The 21,861-nt window shown below is 35.8% G+C and overlaps 1 protein-coding gene across 3 annotated transcripts in view; it reads right to left on the reverse strand.

Annotated features, from left to right (window-relative positions):
- LOC124594586 (sodium-dependent phosphate transporter 2) overlaps positions 1-21,861 on the reverse strand; it is a 333,885-nt gene that overhangs the window by 18,314 nt on the left and 293,710 nt on the right. For all 3 annotated transcript variants that reach the window (XM_047132958.1, XM_047132957.1, XM_047132959.1), the window contains exons 9-10: positions 15,319-15,375; positions 3,115-3,383 (exon numbers count right to left, since the gene is read on the reverse strand). In XM_047132958.1, the coding sequence (XP_046988914.1) occupies positions 3,115-3,383; positions 15,319-15,375 (326 nt within the window). The remainder of the gene's footprint in view (positions 1-3,114; positions 3,384-15,318; positions 15,376-21,861) is intronic.

Genomic DNA, 21,861 nt, shown 5'->3' on the forward strand with positions numbered 1-21,861 from the left:
CACAGTTTCCAACTCTCATCTTACAACTAGAATTCAATTTTGATCTTATTGGCATCCATGTGTGAAAAATTCTTTATTCTGTACTTGAATCAAATTCCATATTCTCTGTCAGGAATGAAATTAACTATCATCATGTTAATACACACCACCTACACCTACACCTACACCTACAAACCCCTGTAATCACTAGTTACAAACAATAATGGTATGCAACTAGGACCCTCCTTATTTATACAACTGATAGTTTTGCTGGATATAAAACATATTCGGATTTCGACAGTAACATAATGCCATGTTTAAAATGGTTTTGTGGTACAATTTGATTGTCACACTCAAATGTCATACCACTGAGCAGCAACCTACCAATAGCTTTACTCAACATTGTTTGCTGATGCATCAAATGCTACTATTAAAGTATCTTGACTTCTTACAGCACCTGTGATTGCATATTGAACCAATTATGACAGGCCACATTGGGTATCCATCAATTATTTGTCTTGAACAATCAAAAGTTCTCAAACCAAGTTTTATATACGACATGACTGTTTGCAAAACACCCCGTCGCCTTCGGGTGGCACATATATTACATTTCCACACAACAATGAGTGGCTGATACCATTATACGTGCTTCATTAATCATATTTTCGGCTGATCAGTAGACAATGAGACACCCACCACAGCACTCCAAATCTGTGTGATACTGTGCCATCAGTGACTACACATCAACAGCTGGTATCTGCAAATAACAGATCAGCCATCACGTTCTGAAGGCGAAATATGTAGTACTGCTGACAGTCATACAAAAATAAGGAAACACTTTGGAAACATGTGCTTGAACATAAATGTAGATGTCATTTAAGCCTGCAGTTTGACCACGAATAACACCTGTTTAGTGTCCTCGGTATGCTGCTGTGCAGTTGTGAGAGCATAAGTAGGAGCTAAGTGAATTCAAATATAGGCAAATTGTTGGTACTCGTACAATGGGTGCCTCTTAATCAAGGTAAATTGACGCAATTGGTGGTTCAGGAGAAACCATACTTAAGACTTACAACACACACAGGGTGAGTGGAACATCAGCCATTAAGTCACAACATGGATGATCATTGAAGAGAATTGGGACAAAAAAATTAGAGAACGACAGGTGCAAATGTCACTGCAGAAAGGAATATCACACAAATGAACTCTGTCAGCAGCAAAACTACATGATAGAAGCTCCATAAGCAGGGTGAGCTGGAATTTCAAAACCCCTCATCAGTGCCGCAAATACCCAAAACACAAAAACGTGGCACTGTAACCATAAAATATGGAGTACAGAGGAAAGTCATTTGGTCATGTTAGTCTTGTTTCACACTGTTCCTTCTGGCTAATTTGCTTGCCAAGAGTGAAACACGGCAGGCTTTCAGTGACAATCTGGGCAACCTTATGATATTTGATGGGCTCACTCTGCAAGGTGACTGCTAAGGATTATGTGACCATTGTGGGTGATCATATCCATCCCATGGTAAAATGTTTGTTCCCCAATGGAGATACTGTGTTCGAAGATGAAACACCCCTATTCACATAGCTCACATTGTCCAGGACTGGTTTTGTTTGTACAAGAATGAATTGTCAGATTTGCCCTGGCCACAACAATGACAAGGTCTCAATATTGTAGTGACTTTGTGGTCTACTGTAGAGAGAAGTGTGCATGATCACTATCCATGTTCATCACTGGTACCTGAACGTGCCACTATTTTCAAGGAGAATGATATAAATTCCCTTGAGAATAGTATAGGATCAGTATTTATCTATTCTGAGATGGCTCGAAGCTGTTCTCAACATCAACAGGTTTCCTGCACCATATTAGGCATAGTAATGTGTCGTGTTTTTGGTGTTTCCATATTTTGTCTTCCCCCTGCCATATAAAAACTAGCTTAGCACCCACTGCTTCGATCACACAGACTGCATGGCTTGCAGAGATTTATTTTTGTGTATTTGTTTAATTGAATTTTTATTTTGTTCAAAAATTGCAATGCGTAAGCTTTTCATGCTAGTTAAGCCCATATAAGCATGGTCTTTTCTGAATGTACTTCTGACCAAAAAGCAATTCTGGTAACTGGAGTCCAAAGTTTTTGTTAATCATGCCGTTTGCATTCTTGTGGAGATATTTCCATAGCAACTTTAATCCCCTGAAAGTATTTCTTTATATCAAACTGAGAAGTGAAATACCAATTTTCATAAATGTAGCTTTAAAAGTTTTTTAAAATATCAAAAGTTTTCATACCCTGTTGCATTCCCTTAGGGTCAAATTTCAGGAAACACTGAAACATACATTTTCTTTCTAATTTATTTCTAACCAAGAAGTCAAATACCCTTCGTCATTGTGACATAGCCTTAAAAGCCATTTAGTAGTTGTTTAGTAATTACTTATCTTCAAAAAACTTTCACCCACTATTTTACCCCCTTAGGTGTCTAGTTTCCAAAAATGCTGAAACACACACTTTTTACATTCTGGCCGATAAACTAAATACCAGTTTTTGTAGTTCTAGCTTCAAAATTCCCTTAATAATGAATGACATACTTTCAAAAAGGCTTGTATCCCCTATTTCACCCCCTTAGGAGTAGAATTTCAAACAGTTCCTTCTTAAAGGATCCCTGCAGTATAAGATAAACACCTTTTCGAAACTTCAAGTTTCTATCATTAAAGGTATGGACTGGGGAATGATGAAGCAGTGAATAGTCTGACTATTTCACCCCCTTAGGGGATTAACTTCGAAAAATAGTGACATGCATATGTTTTATTTCTAACAGAGAAGTTAAATACAAATTTTCTTTGATTTAGCTTAAAAAATGCTTTTTGTAATTAACAATACCCCAACAAGGCATCATTAAATGACATGTTATTGTCTTCAACTGCCTACAGTAAGGTCACATAAGGAGAACAGGCACAGCAGCATTTGCTGTGAATTAATTTACTGTTACTATTAACAAAGGGATTAAACTATAAAATCCTCTCCACATAGGTGCCAATATCAAGGTCAAGTGTAAATTTGTATTTAGAGTTAAATCTGTGACAGCCTTATTTCTAGATTCACTATGTGTTAATCTATAACAAGATTAATGAGGATTAATCACCTTTGTAGCCCCAATCGCTGTTTCAGCAAGTAGATAACCATTCAGTTTAGTATTTGTATCATTTGGCTGAGGCAATGGAAAACAGTATGTAGTTTGCCCATTCCGGGTGCCGTTGGCTGCATTTCCAGTGAACTGAACCATTTCATTTTCATCTTGGACCAGTTGCATTTTCTCAGGTTCAGAAGTTTCTGTTATGATTGGAAGGTTTCTTTTCACATCTTCAACTGAGATACTCCGTGATGGTTTGGGGCTTGGATCACGTGAAGATTCTGGCAGAGATAGAAATATATTATATTAAGATACAATCTTATGCACACAATATTTTGAAATTATCACGTAACTGCAACAACAACAGAAATAATTCATCAAGAGGAACTAAATCAAAACATAGAACTGAAAAGAAGTAGGAACTATAGCAATTTGTGTTCCTTTAATGGAGCTAAACAGCTGTTCAGGATACACTTTATACTCTCAAGGACTTTGAAATTAATAATTTATTATACAGTGTAACTCTGTTTACTGATAATAAAAGAATGGAGCACACAGAATGACCTAGCCAAGATAAAATTATGTATTCCACAATGCAAGACAATTTTCGTTAACAGAATCACCTTAATTCTTTTAAATTAAGAATTATTTTATTGCTGGGTTACTGCAAAGCAGAATCAAAGTATTTAAGTTGAAAGATATATGTGAGTACAAGTGAGCACTCTAAAAGAACCCACATTTTTCTTTTGGAGAGCATCAGCCAACATCATGGGCTTATACCAGTTATTTGGATGTACCAAAGAATTACTATATATTTTTATGGTAGCCAACGTGGCTATTCTTAATAAACTGATACAGTGAAATAAACGGCAAATTTAGTATTAAATTCCGTCAACTGAATTTTTATTATGCCAATGTACTATTTAAAACAGCAGATAAAAATTCTGCTTGATGCCAACCTAAGAGTGTCTCAATTCCTTCCAAGCTAATTATGTAAGTGTAGACCAGATATGGCTCAAATTCAAAGATACAGTAACAACAGCAATAGATAGATTCATACCGCGTAAGTTAATAAGAGACGGGACTGATCCACCATGGTACACTAAACACGTCAGAACACTGTTGCAGAAGCAACGAAAAAAGCATGCCAAATTCAGAAAAACGCAAAATCCCCACGACTGGCCAAGTTTCACGGAAGCTCGAAATTTAATGCGGACATCAATGCAAGATGCTTTTAATAGTTTCCACAATGAAATATTGGCTCAAAATATGGTAGAAAACCAGAAGAGATTCTGGTCGTATGTAAAGTACACCAGCGGCTAAAAAACAGTCAATACAGTCACTGCATGATTAGCGATGGAAATGTCAGCTATGATGGTGCCACTAAAGTGGAGTTGCTAAATACAGTTTTCCATAATTCCTTCACGAAAGAAGACGAAGTAAATATTCCAGAATTCAAAACCAGAACAGCTGTTAGCATGCGTGACATAAATGTAGATATCTTAGGTGTTGTGAAACAACTCAAATCACTTAAGAAAGGCAAGTCTCCCTGTCCAGATGGTATACCAATCAGGTTACTCTCTGAGTATGCAGACACAATAGCGCCTTTCTTAGCAATCATATACAACCGCTCACTTGACGAAAGGTCTGTTCCTAAAGACTGGAAAGTAGCACAGGTCACACCAATATTCAAGAAGGGAAATAGGAGTAACCCACTGAATTGCAGACCCAGAAAAGTGCGATGGCATCCACATAGGTATTAAAAGAAATCCGATAAATTTTGGGTATACAATAAATCCCACAAATCTAAGGGCTGTCAATTCGACTAAATACCTAGGAATTACGAGCAACTTAAATTGAAAAGACCATACAGATAATATTGTGGGGAAGGCGAAACAAAGTCTGCACTTTGTTGGCAGAACACTTAGAAGATGCGACAAACCCACTAAAGAGACAGCCTACATCACACTTGTCCATCCTCTGCTGGAATATTGCTGCGCGGTGTGGGATCCTTACCAAGTAGAATCGACGGAGACCATCGAAAAAGTTCAAAGAAGGGCAGCTCGTTTCGTGTTATTGTGAGATTGTAACTGATATGATACGTGAGTTGGGATGGCAGTCACTGAAACAAAAGTGGTTTTCTTTGCAGTGAGATCTATTTACAAAATTTAAATCACCAATTTTCTCTTCCGAAGGCATAAATATTATGCTGACACCCACCTACGTAAGGAGGAATGATCATCATAATAAAATAAGAGAAATCAGAGCTCGAACAGAAAGATTTAGGTGTTCCTTTCTCCCAAGTGCCACTTAAGTGTGAATTGCAGAGTAACCATATAGATGTAGACATAGATGTACATTTCCAAGTCACAGCATCATCATGGATTTTTGTTCTTATGTGGACCTTTATTACGATGATGACATAACAACATAATGGAAAGCCCTGATGAAGATGTGACTCTGAAATGCACTCTGGCAGAATAAAAATGCTTTAAGGACAGTAGATGAAATTGATTAACAAGTTTTCAATTAACATATATCATTCAAAATTATTTTGGTATTGACAGCAATAAAACAAGTAGTTGAAGAGACTAATGCAGGGGCACACCATATTTTCAGCCAATCACCCAGAACTTCTAGCCACAGTAAGCACCCATCGTTGCCGAATCTTCACCCTCCATCATTACAACTGCACTATGTTTCAGTTACAAGGCACATGGTTTTCTGTGTGGTATGACTGTGTGATTTAATATCAACTGGTTATGAGTGTTCATTATTTTATTTATTGTTACTATTGATCGTGTGTTTAGTGTGGTACCGATCAGTGTCAGAGGAAAGTTCATCAAATACTGAGAGTGTAACGGTTCAGCATCACCCTATTGCCCACAAAATCACCACCACATTAAAGTCAGCTAGAGAAACGGTAAACACATGGCATGTCTACTTTGAAATGAAAAAGATAATGGTTCTCTGCTTCTCTCCATTAGTAAGATGACCAAAGAACTATGGCAAGTTCAATACAAATATAAACATTGTTGTAATATACTGTTGAAGAAATGTTTAAGGAGTAATCTCCAGGAAAAGAATGTTCAAATAAGCAGATTGCTGATTTCAAGTCATTTCCTGGGGATGTACAATTCCGGATGTCCAATATTATTAATGCAGAAGGAAGCAGCCAGTGCTTCGAAAATCATTACCTTATATGCATGGTATGGCATTTTTAAGTAAGATATGCGACAAATTTCAATGAAGCGGTATGGCTTGATGAAACATGGCTTTTTTCTGGGCACATTCTCAAGCAGGGCTATGAGAATTGCACAAAGGAATAGCTTCACTGACTTCATGCAAGGAAGATGGGTTACTACTGGTGCATTCAAGCACCTTGCCACATTCTCTCCCAAACTTTTTTCCCCAATTTTTCAACCCAAAAGACAGAAGATTACTATAAAAATGACTGATGATATGTATACAGAAAGTTATTTTTAGATTTTTTAAGGCCGAACATGAAAAAAGCTGTCAACAGTACTGTATCTGGTGATGCTCCTTAGAATTCTGCTGTTGTCAACAAAGCATTACCATTAGTATACATTCGAGAGGACAGTGATTCAAATCCATCTCCAGCCATCCAGATTTAGGTTTTCCATGATTTTCCTAAAAGGGCCCAACTTATTTCCTTCCCCATCCTTGAAACATTCTGAGCATGTGCTTCATCTCTACTGACCTCAATGTTGATGGGACATTAAACCCTAGTCTTCCTTCCTTCCTTCCTTCCTTCCTTCCTTCCTATTTAATATTTTCTTGTCTGTAACCACTACATCTTCATGAACCACAGTTCCTACATAAGAAATCTGTGGGGTAACAAAGACATATAGCACACCAAAGAAGCTGTGATGAAACAATGCTGAAATCTGAAAGGAAGCAATTGATGTAGTAAAAGTAAGGCCAAATAAAACAATTTTGGAGAAGAATATGAAGAAAAAGATCATTTCATTTCATAACAACACTAACACTCCAAGTATTTATGACAACAAAAAGAGAGGTCAGTAGAGTACTTCCATCGTCACCACAGAAACAACACACAAGTGGGTTCAGCTGTATGTTTGGAGTGTGCAGTTTACAGTGGTATATGGTTGACTAACAAAATCAGATATTTGTAAGTTTTGATATTTCAATGAGACAATTATTGTCAGCCATAGCCAAATGAAGTTCAGCACAGCGATTGAAGCTTAACCATTCACCCTGACAAACATAAAAGTTTTATTTTTATATTTGTTGCATTAGAGAATAGTAGGTTGATTGGAAAACTTAATAAAAGGATGATTATGAATACTAATTATTAGTTACTTGTAAAGAAACCAAATGGGAATCAGGAAGCCTCTTTGCATGTGCTAGCAGACTATTAATGTCCTACCTAGCTCACATTTTCTTGTGTGGAAGCTCCCACAGAGTCCGGTTCTGGGCAAATAAAATATTTACACAAGTTCTCCACATATTATTAAACATTGTTGTAGTAAGTGAAACAAATGAAAAGATAGTTCAGCTCTTACAGAACGAACTAATTTCATTTCAGTCTCTGTGCAGTGAATAGTGCAAAGTTAAGTTTTAAAGTCATGAACAAGTACCCTGAGGGAAACAGCTGAACCCTATGCTGCCATCTGCTCCTATCAAAGAGTCAATCATTAAAAATGTTGAACAAAGTACAATGTCTATTAATTTTTCGAAACAATTTTGATTTTTTGTATCAAAACAAAACATTGAACTTGGTGAAGGTTAAGTCATCAAGGTGGCTACCGAAGTTTGTGTGAATATTTCTCTGTGATTATTTACACATAAAAGGATAGGCTGATTAATATGCAGCCACTACTGAATACTTTATCAGAATATTGCCTTTTCATCTTGGAGACATAAAAAAATTATTGATGACAAAGAACGAAAAACAGTCTACCAGATGAATGGAGTACAAACTCATTTTTCCTATAAAACAAATTTTGTACCATACCAAGGCACTGACACAAGTCAGCACACATATATAATCTGCCAAGAAAGCTTAACTTAATCTGAAGCCCAAAGCATACAAGCATTACACATTCATTTAAGGCCACAATTTTGTCTACATATAACAAATCAAAATTAAGGCAGAAATAGAACTTACAACTGAATGAGATACATGATGAATTGTGATTTTATTTCGATGTTGGAAAATACATTTTGCCTTTTTAGTGTAGCAAAATCAAATACAAAGGAAGTGAAGTAACAGATGAAACTATCATGCAGCACAGTTCCTCCTCAGGCAGTTTTTACTTACTTTTTCGTTTCTTTTAAGCAATGTGATTCGGACACAGCCATGCACATCACAGTATGTCTAAGGCATATGTAGCTACTAACAATAGCTCCCAACAGACTAAAAACAACAACAACAACAACAACAACAACAACAACTCAGCAAAACATACACATATTTTGTGACAAGTATTAGTATATCCAATTATCTTTAAAAATTTGATGCTGTGTTCCATATTTCTGACATGTTTTGCTTCTGTTAGGATCTCCCCTCAATGAGTTAATGGAATGAACAACGCAATTAATTTAATAATGACCATTTAACACCTTGCCACTAAAGCAACACAACTTTTCACTGGTGAGCATCTCTTCAATTCAACAGTTTAACATGTTCAGCTATGTAAGTTGGAGCACTACTACTTCCAACAAGCAATGTTGTAAAATGAGAGTATTAGTATTTTCTTCAACAATATACAATAGAATCAGAAATATAATTTCAGTTCTTTGGCACAACTACAAGAAGAAATTTAAAAATAAACAACCCTTTTTATTTAGAATTAAGTAAATGCAAAACTCATTCATTAGGAGGATGCTAGTGATGCTGAGCTGATCTACAAAATAAATACTTTACAAAATGCTTGCATGATCCATTCTCAAGTATTGCTTTTCTTATTGTGATATATATTAGGTTCAATTGAGTGATTTGTTATAAGTTAAACTGGTTAGTAGTGAAACATTACAGGAGCAAGTAAACCGATAGGTTGCACTGCAAGAAATGTATAGTGAAGAAAATGAAGGAGTGGTCTTAAAAATTTGTAAACCCATCTTTGAAGAAGATACTACTTGTTCTCCCACACATGTAATGACTAGAGATTAAATCAGAAACATTAGACTACATAAATGCAACTTTTCCTTCCTCCCAACATCTGTGAATGAAGTTTGAGGGAGAGGGAAGAAGGGCATTACAGAAACTGACAGATGTATGAATGAAATACATTTTAACTTCTATTTGCTTAAGTTTCTTTCACCTACTTGTTACAGAAGAAAAGGTCAACAATGCAGAAATGCCTGAACGATGCACGAGAATTGATTTTTTAAAAACACAGTTAGTGTGTAAGAAATAAAGTGGAAAAAAACAAAGCCAATGCAATGAACTGCACACAGACCTTGCACAGCGAAAATTTCTCACTGGACTCACATTCCTAATTTCTGACTGGGCGAAGGTGGATATAAGAAATAGTTGTAACACATTTCCTTCATCTGTGAAGCGGAATGTATACATTGTTGTGTCAGTATTATCATGTGTTCTTCATTTTGTTCAGTATTCAACAGCACAACATGAATTACTGACACAGTCATGCATTACTGCACAATACTGTCTTCATTAAACTAACTTGATTATAACATTAACATATGGAAATTACACTCCAGTTTTCCTTTATGAATTTTATAATTACCTTATCATATAGAGAATGAATTCATCCTTTTTCTTACCAAGACTTAATTTTGATTGACTAGCTGTGGGAAACACTTCAATGGGCCATACAAAACACAAAATGGACAATAGTAGACTGGAGGCACACTGTGGTCAGCCAAGTCATGATTTTGCCTCTGTTTCTATTGATGCCAGGCATTGAATGCATCAACAGCACAGTGAAGGATTTTACCTGCAATTTGTGGAGTGGGTACTCAAGGCCCAAGGTGCTTCAGTGATGTTCTGGAGATGTTCTTTGCACCAGGGCTTTGATCCACTCATTCAGGTTAATGTGAACATAAACCAGTAGGTTTTATTTCAACATTCTTGATGACTGTTGCGCTTTCTTCTAAATCTTCATAATGATAGCTCTGTGGACACTCCTATCTTCGAAGATAACAACAGCTGTGTTAAAAGGTTTTCTGACAAACACCCTGGCACCACACTGTACCTTGAATGAATCTTCTTAAATTACCTATATTCATCCCATCCATGTGCCTGGGACCATTTGGAACAGTAGATGAACAGCAAAGGACTTGGAATAGCAGTTAAACAGAATGGACAGTGTCTTGAAAGGAGGATATAAGATGAACATCAACAAAAGCAAAACGAGGATAATGGAATGTAGTCGAATTAAGTCGGGTGATGCTGAGGGAATTAGATTAGGAAATGAGACACATAAAGCAGTAAAAGAGTTTTGCTATTTGGGGAGTAAAATAACTGATGATGGTCGAAGTAGAGAGGATATAAAATGTAGACTGGCAATGGCAAGGAAAGCGTTTCTGAAGAAGAGAAATTTGTTAACATCGAGTATAGATTTGTGTCAGGAAGTCGTTTCTCAAAGTATTTGTATGGAGTGTAGCCATGTATGTAAGTGAAACATGGACGATAAATAGTTTGGACAAGAAGAGAATAGAAGCTTTTGAAATGTGGTGCTACAGAAGAATGCTGAAGATTAGATGGGTAGATCACATAACTAATGAGGAGGTATTCAATAGAATTGGGGAGAAGAGGAGTTTGTGGCACAACTTGACAAGATGAAGGGACCGGTTGGTAGGGCATGTTCTGAGGCATCAAGGGATCGCAAATTTAGCATTGGAGGGCAGCGTGGAGGGCAAAATTCGTATAGAGAGACCAAGAGATGAATACACTACGCAGATTCTGAAGGATGTGGGTTGCAGTAAGTACTGGGAGATCAAGAAGCTTGCACAGGATAGAGTAGAATGGAGAGCTGCATCAAACCAGTCTCAGGACTGAAGAAGACAACAACAACAACAATAACAACAACAATGGCATCTCATCAATGAATGGCTTCGGCTGGGTATGCCATACCTACATAAACTTATGGACCCTGCTCCATGCCAAATGCTGTGTCCTGGGCTTGAATAATTTCTTTGTTCAGTCTGCTTGTAATAAATAGGCAAAGACTAAATCTGGTTAGATGCCCATAGCAAATAATTAAGCTAGACCCTATAGGAGCAGCACCTAGTACTACTACTCATTTTATTGATTGCAAGATGACAACTTCTGAAAATGTGGTGTCAGCAGAAAGGAAAAATATGTACTATGAAAGAGTTTTTTGTGCAGGTTACAGTTACCTACAGAAGAACACTGTCTACAAGCACAGACAACAAGCACACCCTGAACTGATGGCTTACTTAGTGCTGAGACCCCTCTTACTCTTCGTACTCTTAAGGTGATTCAACAATCATTGAGTCACAATGACTTAAGATTGCAGCTGACATACATTGTTAGAATTAAAAGCTTGTCAGAGGATAAGCTTTTCTTTTTTCATTGTCTGGATCACAAGGAAGGTATAAATCTACATACTACACCCTAAAATGGTGCACTATTAGTTGGAGTGGTGAATGTGTGAAATACATTGATGTGTGGCATCTGCAGCACTTGTCAGTCACAGCTGTAGAAGATTTACACAGGAAAATGGAGCACAATTTGGCTACTTTAATCACGTACAGCTATTTGTGGAGCCAAAATGGCACTACAAAACCTTACAGCTTTCAGTGTTTCAGAGAAACAAAGGTGAACAATAATACAACTCTGTCTAAATACCTCATAAGGAGACACCTGACCACGACAAAAAAACATGTCAAGCAACTGCTATACTAAATTAAACAGTGGAAAGTGGTCTGCAAATGATCTGCACAATTTGATTAATTTCACAAAGTCTTCATAATGAAATGCATTTCCAAGTGCTACAATCACTGGAGAAGTAAAGAACAGAAAGAGTTAATGGCAAGGAAAAAACTATTTTCATCGCAGCACCAGTTTAGGCAGTTTGCATAAGCTTAACATTGGTTCACTCTATCTCAGTCAGATCTCATATTCCAGCTTTGATGGGATAGTTCACGGGTGAGAAATTTGGACACACCACCCTCAAGATGTTGAGAGCAGTAACCATGGGGAAAGGGTGACCCCAATGTGTATCAATCACAGAATAAAATATTTTAGTCGATTAGTATTCACTATTTGTTTAGATATCATGCAATCTAGTGTGAGGATTGCCAATTTTTCATAGATGAAAACATACATCAAGAGTTGAAGGTACCTAGGAGCATTTCCTATGCCCAACCTAGATAGTTATATAAACCATTACTGTCTCTAGTAGTTAGATCTCCATCCACAGGAAAACAAGTGCAAAGTCAGGTACAAAAACAGACACTGGAAGCAGAAGGCAGTTCAAACAATTACACTTTATGTGCATTTTTAAGGTGGCAGGTGACATACGTTGTTAAAATTTTATCTTCTAGCTCATAAGACACCAATTTTGTCTGATGCAGATTCTAGTTTGGAAGATGCAAAATGTACAATCTGATCAACAGAACCTCCTTCAATTACAGATGTCTATCCAACACATTCCCTCCCATGACAAAATGACAATGTGAGAACAGAGAAAAATCTCATCAATAATTGACTTTCTGCTCCAGTAAACACAAATGCTTCCTAGATGAATGCTGTAAAAATTTGATTTTAACATAACTGAGATCACTGTGCTCTCCTCTGCAAGAGAGGGTTTGATATCGACATGATAGATTACTAGAGAAACGTTAACCCCAGCTCACAAATAACTTTGTAAATGATGCTTTATGCCTCACTTCTCTCCACTAATCTAAAAGCAGTCACGACATCAGTGCAAGAGTCTCAAAAGATTACCATATATTCACAATACATGTTAGTTACTGATACTGTAGTCTCACTGACATCATCATACATCTCACTAACAGATGCTCTTTAGTGGGGAAGTGCTACTGCACTGTTACTAATAGCTGAAGAGAGCCTCACATTATCACAAAAATTCTACCATCCCAACACAGACCATAGTTCACACTTCATCACTTTTATGGGATCATTCTCACTCATTTCATTATAATATCCTCCTAGATAAAGTATAATGAAAATAGCTAGTGATTTGCTCTGCAGAGGGAGGAGTCTTAATTGGCAGTAACTCAGCAGGTGAAATTCAAACTGCACAGAATTAATGAGTTGTCAGTAATCAGTAGGGCAAATAAGAATTAAATTCTGAAGGAACTATAGGGCAAAAATGAAACTGATGATGAAAGAAAGGCAGAGAAATGGTAAGGAAGAAATGGATATAGCAAGGACAAATTGCAGTGGTAATCAAGAGGGGGATATAAAAATTATATAAACAGGTAACACACAGATGGACAGATAGAGGGAAATTCAGAATGTCAAGGGATATATTTGATTAATATCTATTCCAAGTGAAAGATGAAGTACTGAGAACATCGTTGTTGACAAATGATGTTATTACTGAAACATGTATGAAGTCACTACTGGATTGTTCCCTCAAATGTTCAGCATCAACAGATTTTATACTCCTGTTTTACAAATTCATGTCTGGCCATTTACGTTATTTGACGTTATAGCCATCATCATAACACAAAATTTGTATTTCAGCATAATTTCTGTAATAACAAAGTGAACAGATCAAACCAACAATACTGCCCTCCCAGTAAAATGTGACTATCATCCTTTTCTGTTTCCTTGCTGCAAAACTTCCAATCATGGAACTAGGCAACTTAAAAGAACTAAGAACTTGAATTTCAAGTTCCTTTTAATGTTATGTATTAGCATAAATAAAATAAAGCTCACTATAATGACATTTGGGAACAAATAGTCCATACTCTCAACATTAATATCTTCTTGCCAAACATATTCTGCACCAAAGAGCTGACACATGGCTCATTATTTTCCTATTGCAGACCATACGTCTCTCCTTGCAGGAATAGTTTCTGTAATCTAAAAATGGAAGGTTTACCTAAATCATATCACAAGAAGTCAACACTGATAATGCTCTTTCTATTCTTCTGTTTTCATCCACCTTTCAGTCCCACTTTTAACCCTATTCCTGACTACTTCCATCACTACAAACTATTGCCTATACTGCAGAATTTGCGTTGCGGTTGTTATATTCTTCGAATGCTTCTAGCGTTTATTCTGTAATTAGGTTGTTACTTCTGACAGAGGGTCTCCACTAGGCTCTTACAGCTCTTACTATTTAAAACATATTTGGTTTCCCTGTTCACTGTTTAGTTCCCACTGTTGGAACGACCATATCCCGAAGGTGTGTGCGCCAACTCCATATACAAAGCACACTTATTCTAGTTTTGGACATCAAATGTAAATGATCTCATGCTTTCATATAACTTATTTAACTTCAGTGTACATTTTTGGTGTTAAGTTTTATTATCTCATTTAGAAATATCAGCTGAAGTTCTCTGTATATTTCAGCTGTACGTTCTTTACTACAATTATGTACATTAAAGAAAGGCAGGACCTTCTATAACCACCCATTTTGTGTGATTTTAGTTTCCAAATATTTTTATAGTGGATTATGACAGTTTCATCCAGCTTTTAACTTCTAAAAGGCAGCAGATGTTGGTAGATCGCTTAGCCAGTTCACCATAGGAATTGAGCAAATTGTTCTATTTGTTAATACTGGTAAATAGCCTCTGCCATTTTTCGAGAAACATTGGTGTAGAAAGTAGTGTATCATGCTTCATATATGTTTGTCAAAGATTAGCAGTACAAAGAAGAAAACTATTTAAATGTGCGTATCTGAGATCAATTAGCTATTAAGCTATGCCTCCTGCAAGCACTGGATAGTGAATACATCTGTTAGCAGCAATGGATAAGATCTTGATACAGACTAGAAACCAAAGCATTAATTTTTTTAAGTGCACGCCCAGTATATTTCACAATGTGGTATCAAATAGAAAGTTAGTAAGACCATGATAAGCATTAGTATTTCCACACATATGCAAATTCATCATTGTGGCAATAACAAGCAAAAGATTTCTCCAGGTTGTTATACACTGCAAGTCACATTGTGCCAACTTCCCTGCCAGCATTACTGATAAGAGCAGTCAAATCAATTCTTGCAAAAGACATCAAATGTCAATGTTCCATCACATTTTAATTACCTGTCGAATCACCAAATGTAAAACTCACGCCACGACCTTTGTCTATACGCATCTGCTCTGCAACATACAAGCGATAAACATCACAACTAAGAGAACAAAAATAATTTATATAAATTAAAATCTGAATAACTCAAATGTTAGCTTTTCTGTAACTAAGTTACAAGCAGCAAAATTAAAGTGAATTAATGGTTAACGTAAGTTACAATGCCTAGTATCAGTGAATTCTCAATTGTTGTCAAACAAGTATAGTTATTTATCAACACTACAGATTATATGCAGCAGTAAATATAAACCAAAACAAAAGAAATATGTTTAAAATATGAATGATTTAGTATAGAAACTATAAACTGAAATAAAAAATAAAGTGTGCTTAAAATGTGAAAGATCTAGCAGACAGCTCTTTTCACAATAAACTATGAGCAACTAATCGCCTATTGTAACTGATAATGCTGGACTGAACTATGATATATCTGATTTTAAACATCTCTCACTAATCTGACTGGTCCAGTATGAATGAGATTTATTGCTGTTTGAAATCAATAAAGATTCCCTTGTCTGTCTCCCAACACCTCTCCTCCTAGTTTTCATTTTCATTTTCAAGAACTTACAGATTTATCAAGTTCACCCAGTTGAAGAAAATTACCAAATTTTAGCAATCTGTGTTAAATAAACATTGAATAAACAGAACCGATAATGTGAAAGTTTCAACTGCTTACTATCTTAGTAATTGACAATATAGTACGTAATATAGCAGAAGGCCTATTGTCAGCAAAAGCAGAAATTTCTGGGCACAATCAATATGCACAAAATCAGTACTATCCAGTCTACAGCCTACATTGAAAACTTTTGACATACAAGAAATAGCATTGCAGAAGGCTAACTATGGCTAGTTTGAACTATACAACTCCATGCATCGACAGTAATTGTTGAATATTATGAATCAGAACTGATTTTAGTTTGACAGGTATTGTCTTTCATTGTTTTGCAATTAAACACTAAAAAAAGTAATATATTTAATAATTTATTAAAATCATGTTTAACTAGTAAAACATTAATGCAAAAAATTTGTTGAACTGCAAAAGGACACTTCCAAAATTTAACACGAGCGACTTTTGTGTGTTTGTTACTACCATTTTCAAAATGGTGTATTCTTGAGGACCATGTTGTCTACTTCATCAGTTTTGTCTTGAAATCAGTATATTAAAATTCTGATTTGTTCCTAATGCCTCAAGTCACCTCCACCAGTATCATGTATGCTTTGAGTGCTCCATTTATCTTGCTTGTGATTAGACATTTCAATAGTTTATTGAATCATTTTTATTCTTATCATACACCAGAGTGAAACAACCATCAACTCTTTTTTTTTTTTTTTTTTTTAGAAAACTGGTTCTTTAACTGAAAATAAGTATAGTGATGTTGACTACTATAAAGCAAAAAGAACAAAGTGCAGTTTCGTGTATCGTCTTCATCCTAAATGTAACTGGAAAAGATAATAAATGTTTTGCATAAATTACTTCAGTAGATGATTTCATGTGTAGCTTTGTAGACAGCACAGGTAAATGAACAGAAATAGGGTGCTCACAAAGAACAACCACCTCCACACTCTAAATGACAACATTGCTTACTTTCTTGAAGGGTAGAAGCCCCAAAGATTGTTTCTAATGTGACTGATCTTATCATGAAAACTGAATACTATTACTGTAATTCAAAAACATACACCATTATTGTCACAAATTATGTACTGCACAGAGCACTCCAAGTAATAAAACAAATTACTCATGAAATGAAAATGACTAAAATAAACATACATTCTGCATGATCTACAATAAACAAACTGAATCCCATTTAACACTGCACTGAAGAATGTATGAAGTGTTATATGTTTGCCTCATAATAATCTGTTGCTATTACCACCACAGTCTTGGTGTTGTGTGAGAAAATAATTGTAAAAAAATCACTTCTATTATTATAACAATGAACTTCATCCACAGTTTTGTGTCTCAGCAGTGCTGTCATTTGAGATTCTTGAAGGACTGTGGAAGGCAGGTTCCATAACTTCATATCAGGAAAGTCTTTCATGATGAAATGGCATACAATATCAGAAACAGGACCACTGAAGCATAGCACACTCATTACATAGTTTCATCTTTCCATTTCACTGATTGCAGCTGTCATCATCATCATCATCATCATCATCATCATCATCATCATTTATTGCCTTATCGGGCCTTTAAGGCCTACAGCAAGAAGAACAAAAGGAAAAGTAAAGACAAAAAGACTTACAAAAGTACTCTATACAGTAGTAAAAGTTACATATGTACATTACAGCTTAAAGAAAAACGAAAAAATAAACAGGGCATTCAATCAAAGGTTTAAAAGGCAAGAGGGATACATTACAGCTGATTGCAGCTGTGCAAATTTTATTTGGCCACACAGTCTTCTGTCTTGATAAAACAAGCTCCGAGTTTTGGACTCTATTTGCAAGCAGTTTAAGTTCTCTCTCTCTCTCTCTCTCTCTCTCTCTCTCTCTCTCTCTCTGTCTGTCTGTCTTACAGACTTTGAACGCATTCAAACTGAAAGGTATGTGTCACTAATAAAATAAAGAAAAAGTAAACAGATCTTAAAATAATATGTCCAATTAGTGGCTCAGAAACAAAACTTATCATATAAGGTGATAACAATTGTTTCATCTGATTACTGTATCAAGGACTGTTTCACAAAGAAAAAATACTGTCCAATGTAGTCATAAATAATTATTTCAAGTGACCTTTTGAAAAAATGTGGAGATTTATGAGCCTCCATAGGAAAGGCATTTAATTACTTTTTGAACAAAGGTTTAAAACAGTAGCGAGGGGAAAGCTTGCACAATTGAAAGGGTCAGTTATTGAGTATTTCATTTTCACCAACTACAGTACTGTTTTAATATTTGAATTTGTGCACTACCGGTACTTATATATAATTAAAGAAGGCAGAGAGAAAGAGAGAGAGACGATAAAACAAATATTTATGTTCAATCATTAATGCCATTTTTTCCACGTATGATCTCTCAAATTATGAGGCTGACATTATAACCATATGAAATTGTTCCTTCCTTGAAGAAGGAATTGAATAGAGAAAAGGTAGAGGCTGTAAGCTTAACCAGGAAAACAAAATGTGTATATTAGTGGAATATCAATTACATAAACAAGGTAGCAAATCTGCTAACCAGACAGACAAAGCCATCATAAAAGCTATTTTCATCACCAGATTGAACAAGTAAAATCAGTATATTATCAGGTAGGAGTGAATCTGAATCTAGTTCAAGACAATACCATGTAAGGCATCCCTGGTGGCCTGCTCTTGGTCTTTATTTACTATCATTTATTTATTAAAAGGCTTTTCAATTTTTCTTAACTGATGGCAGTAGCACAATAATTAAAGTCATTGAAGCCAAGTACAAAAACCTCAACAAAGACAAAAATTAATACAATTTTTTCCACTACAAACAAATTAATATTTAATCCATTAAATTTTGAGCATGCTGTCATGCAAATTCCCAATGTCCCACTGACATGTCCAGCATGTATCTTCTGGCCAGCCTCAGAGTGAGCCAATCAGTGCTTTCCTCTTATTCCCAGAATGGTCAGAGAGTAAGTTGTCAACTTATCAGTGGAAGAGTTTGAATTTGCACTGTTGCAGGTCCAAAATTTTGCAATTATTTACTAAGCCTTCAAAAATCAGAGAATGCACTCAATGTAAAAAAACAGGTATCCGTACATCTGAACAAACATCCACTGTCATCAGAAATAACACTAATATTAAAGATTTATAGCCTAACACACCATCATATCCGTGTGTAGAACTGTTTGATGTGCAAACAGATAAATTAGATCAAAACAAGATACCAATACACCTATTAAAAGATACTTGGCCTCATTTTCTACATATGTTTATCTCTCACTGTGTTGGCATACAGACATGAGTAACAGGGTTTGCATACCCATGTTTCTTGTTGTACTGAGATAATACAGAAAAAAATCTGTGACATATTTATTCCTTCAAAATGACCAGTGTCAAGTTGACAATGTAGTGGCAGGCAATACAGGCCTCTGTAAATTTGATTCCATTCTCAGTGTCACATGATTTTACTTTTACATCTTAAAGTCATTTGTGACCAAAATACATTTTGCATGAACTGTCAGTGATACATCATCAACACATATACAATAATAATTTCCTTGTATATTTTGCTTCACTCGCCCAGACAGCTGAGAGCACTAACCCACCCACTTACGAGAAACAGAGGGGCAAGCCAGCTGCAGATTCAATCCACCTCAAGAATTAACAATGAGGGCTGGAGAATCAGCCAACCTAAATGTAATTTTAGGCAGTTTCCCACAATCTATTAGGTAAATACTGGGTTGGTGGTTATGTCCTATGTGAGATACAAATACAGAAACATTTAGAAATGTTATCACACTTGAACATTAGATCTATACTAGTCGCAGACAGATGGGATAGGGCATGTTGGTGTCACGAAGAGCATTCAGCCATTGATTTTCCACTAACACTGTCAAAACTGATGTACAACAATGCTGATCCTCAACAGAAAAGAGAAAAGCCTAAGAGAAAAAGAGGATGAACTGACCTCACATGCTTTATTAATCTTTTGATTGAAGTTCCATATTTTGGCACAAAATTATAAGAATTTCATAAAAGCTGTTAGCCATGAAACTGAAAACTCCTTAGAAATAAATAACTGATTATCATTTAAACTAATCTTTCTATGAACCATATGAACAGATTTTTTGGCTTTAAATACCAAGAATACTGAAGCAAATACAGTGCCTAGTAAATTAAAGTTATATTTTTTTATGGAAAACAAAATTACTTTAATTTGAATGAATTAATAAGTCAATTCAAGCGAGAAAACATAAACAACTAAATAGCAGAAACAGACAAAAGTATACAATACGTTTTCACAATAAAATATTGTTGGGCCATGACTAAATTTTTCATCTGCAGGTGTTTTACTTATAGACAGAGTTAAGCATTTTTTTTACGAGTACCCTAGTATAAGCTGACAGTTATAACTGAGAAATAGTAATTACTGGGGAACCATGAGGTTGCTTCTCTCTACAATAATTGATGCCTATATCTTTCTTAATCCATTTATTTTATATTATTCTACTCTTCACATTACCACAAGCACATTTCACAATACAACCTGTTTCAACCACACTGAGACCATATTCAGAGGCTCACCACAAATGCCACGTACAGTGACACCAGATGCACAATGTGTTATCTCTGAATTTCCTGGTAACAACTGGGATTAATAGCATATGTTATCAAATAGTAGCCATACTTTTGAGAACAAATGTAGTTTAGTCACTCTGGAAGTATCTAAATCTGCACTCTGCAAACCACCATGAGGTGCAAAGCAGAGGGTATGTCCCATTGTACCAGATAGTAGGGTTTCTTCCAGTTCCATTCAGATGTAGAAGTAACTACGGTTGTGCCTCAGAGATGTGTGTTGGAACCCTTGTTGTTCAAGGGGAGAATGATCATTTGATTGCTTCTGTGCGTGCAGTAATTATTCTAATCTTATCCTCATGATCCCTATGTGGGCAATACATAGAGGGTTGTGATATATCCCTGGAGTAATCATTTAAAACCTATCCTTGAAACTTTGTTAATAGATTTTCTCGGGATAGTTAGTTTGTCTTCAAGAGTCTGCAAGTTCAGTTCCTTCAGTATCTCTGTGACACTCTCTCATAAACTAAACAAAACTCTGACCACTTCTGCTAGCATTCTCTGTGTAAGTTCAATATCCCCAGTTAGTCCTATCTTGTACAGTTCCCACACACTTGAGAATATTCTAGAACCAGTTGCATGAGTAATTTGTAAGCAATCTAAGTGCAAAATTTTACATTTTTGAACATTTAGAGAAAGTTGTCAATCTATGGACCACTTTGAAAGCTTATCAAGATCTGCCTGAATATTTATGCAACTTCTCTCAGATAGTATCTCATTATAAATAATTGCATCATCTGCAAAAAAAAATAATAATTAATTAATTAATTAATTAATAAAAAATAAATAAAAAATAAAAAAATCCTCATTTTACTACTAACCTTGTATTAAAGGTCATTAATTAAACATGAACAACAAGGGTCCCAACACACATCTCTGAGGCACAACCGGAGTTACTTCTACATCTGACAATGACTCCCCATCCAACGAAACATGCTGCATCCTTCAGTCGAGTCACATATTTCACTTGATACCCCATATGAATGTACTTTCAACAATAAACACAGGGGTGGTATTGAGTCAAATGCTTTTCAGAAATCAAGAAACACTGCACCAATCTGGTTGCCTTGATTCAAGCTTCAGTGCATCATGTGAGCAAGCTTCAGTATGTCATGTGAAAACAGTGTGAGTTGGGTTTCACATGATTAATGTTTTTGAAATCCACGCTGGTTGGCATTGTGGAAGTGGCAACGAGTACATGTCGAGCTAAGAAACCAAAATGTTAGGGTTTGACTGCAACTGGTCCTA

Source organism: Schistocerca americana, chromosome 2 (assembly GCF_021461395.2).
Source record: "Schistocerca americana isolate TAMUIC-IGC-003095 chromosome 2, iqSchAmer2.1, whole genome shotgun sequence".
Lineage (NCBI taxonomy): Eukaryota > Metazoa > Arthropoda > Insecta > Orthoptera > Acrididae > Schistocerca > Schistocerca americana.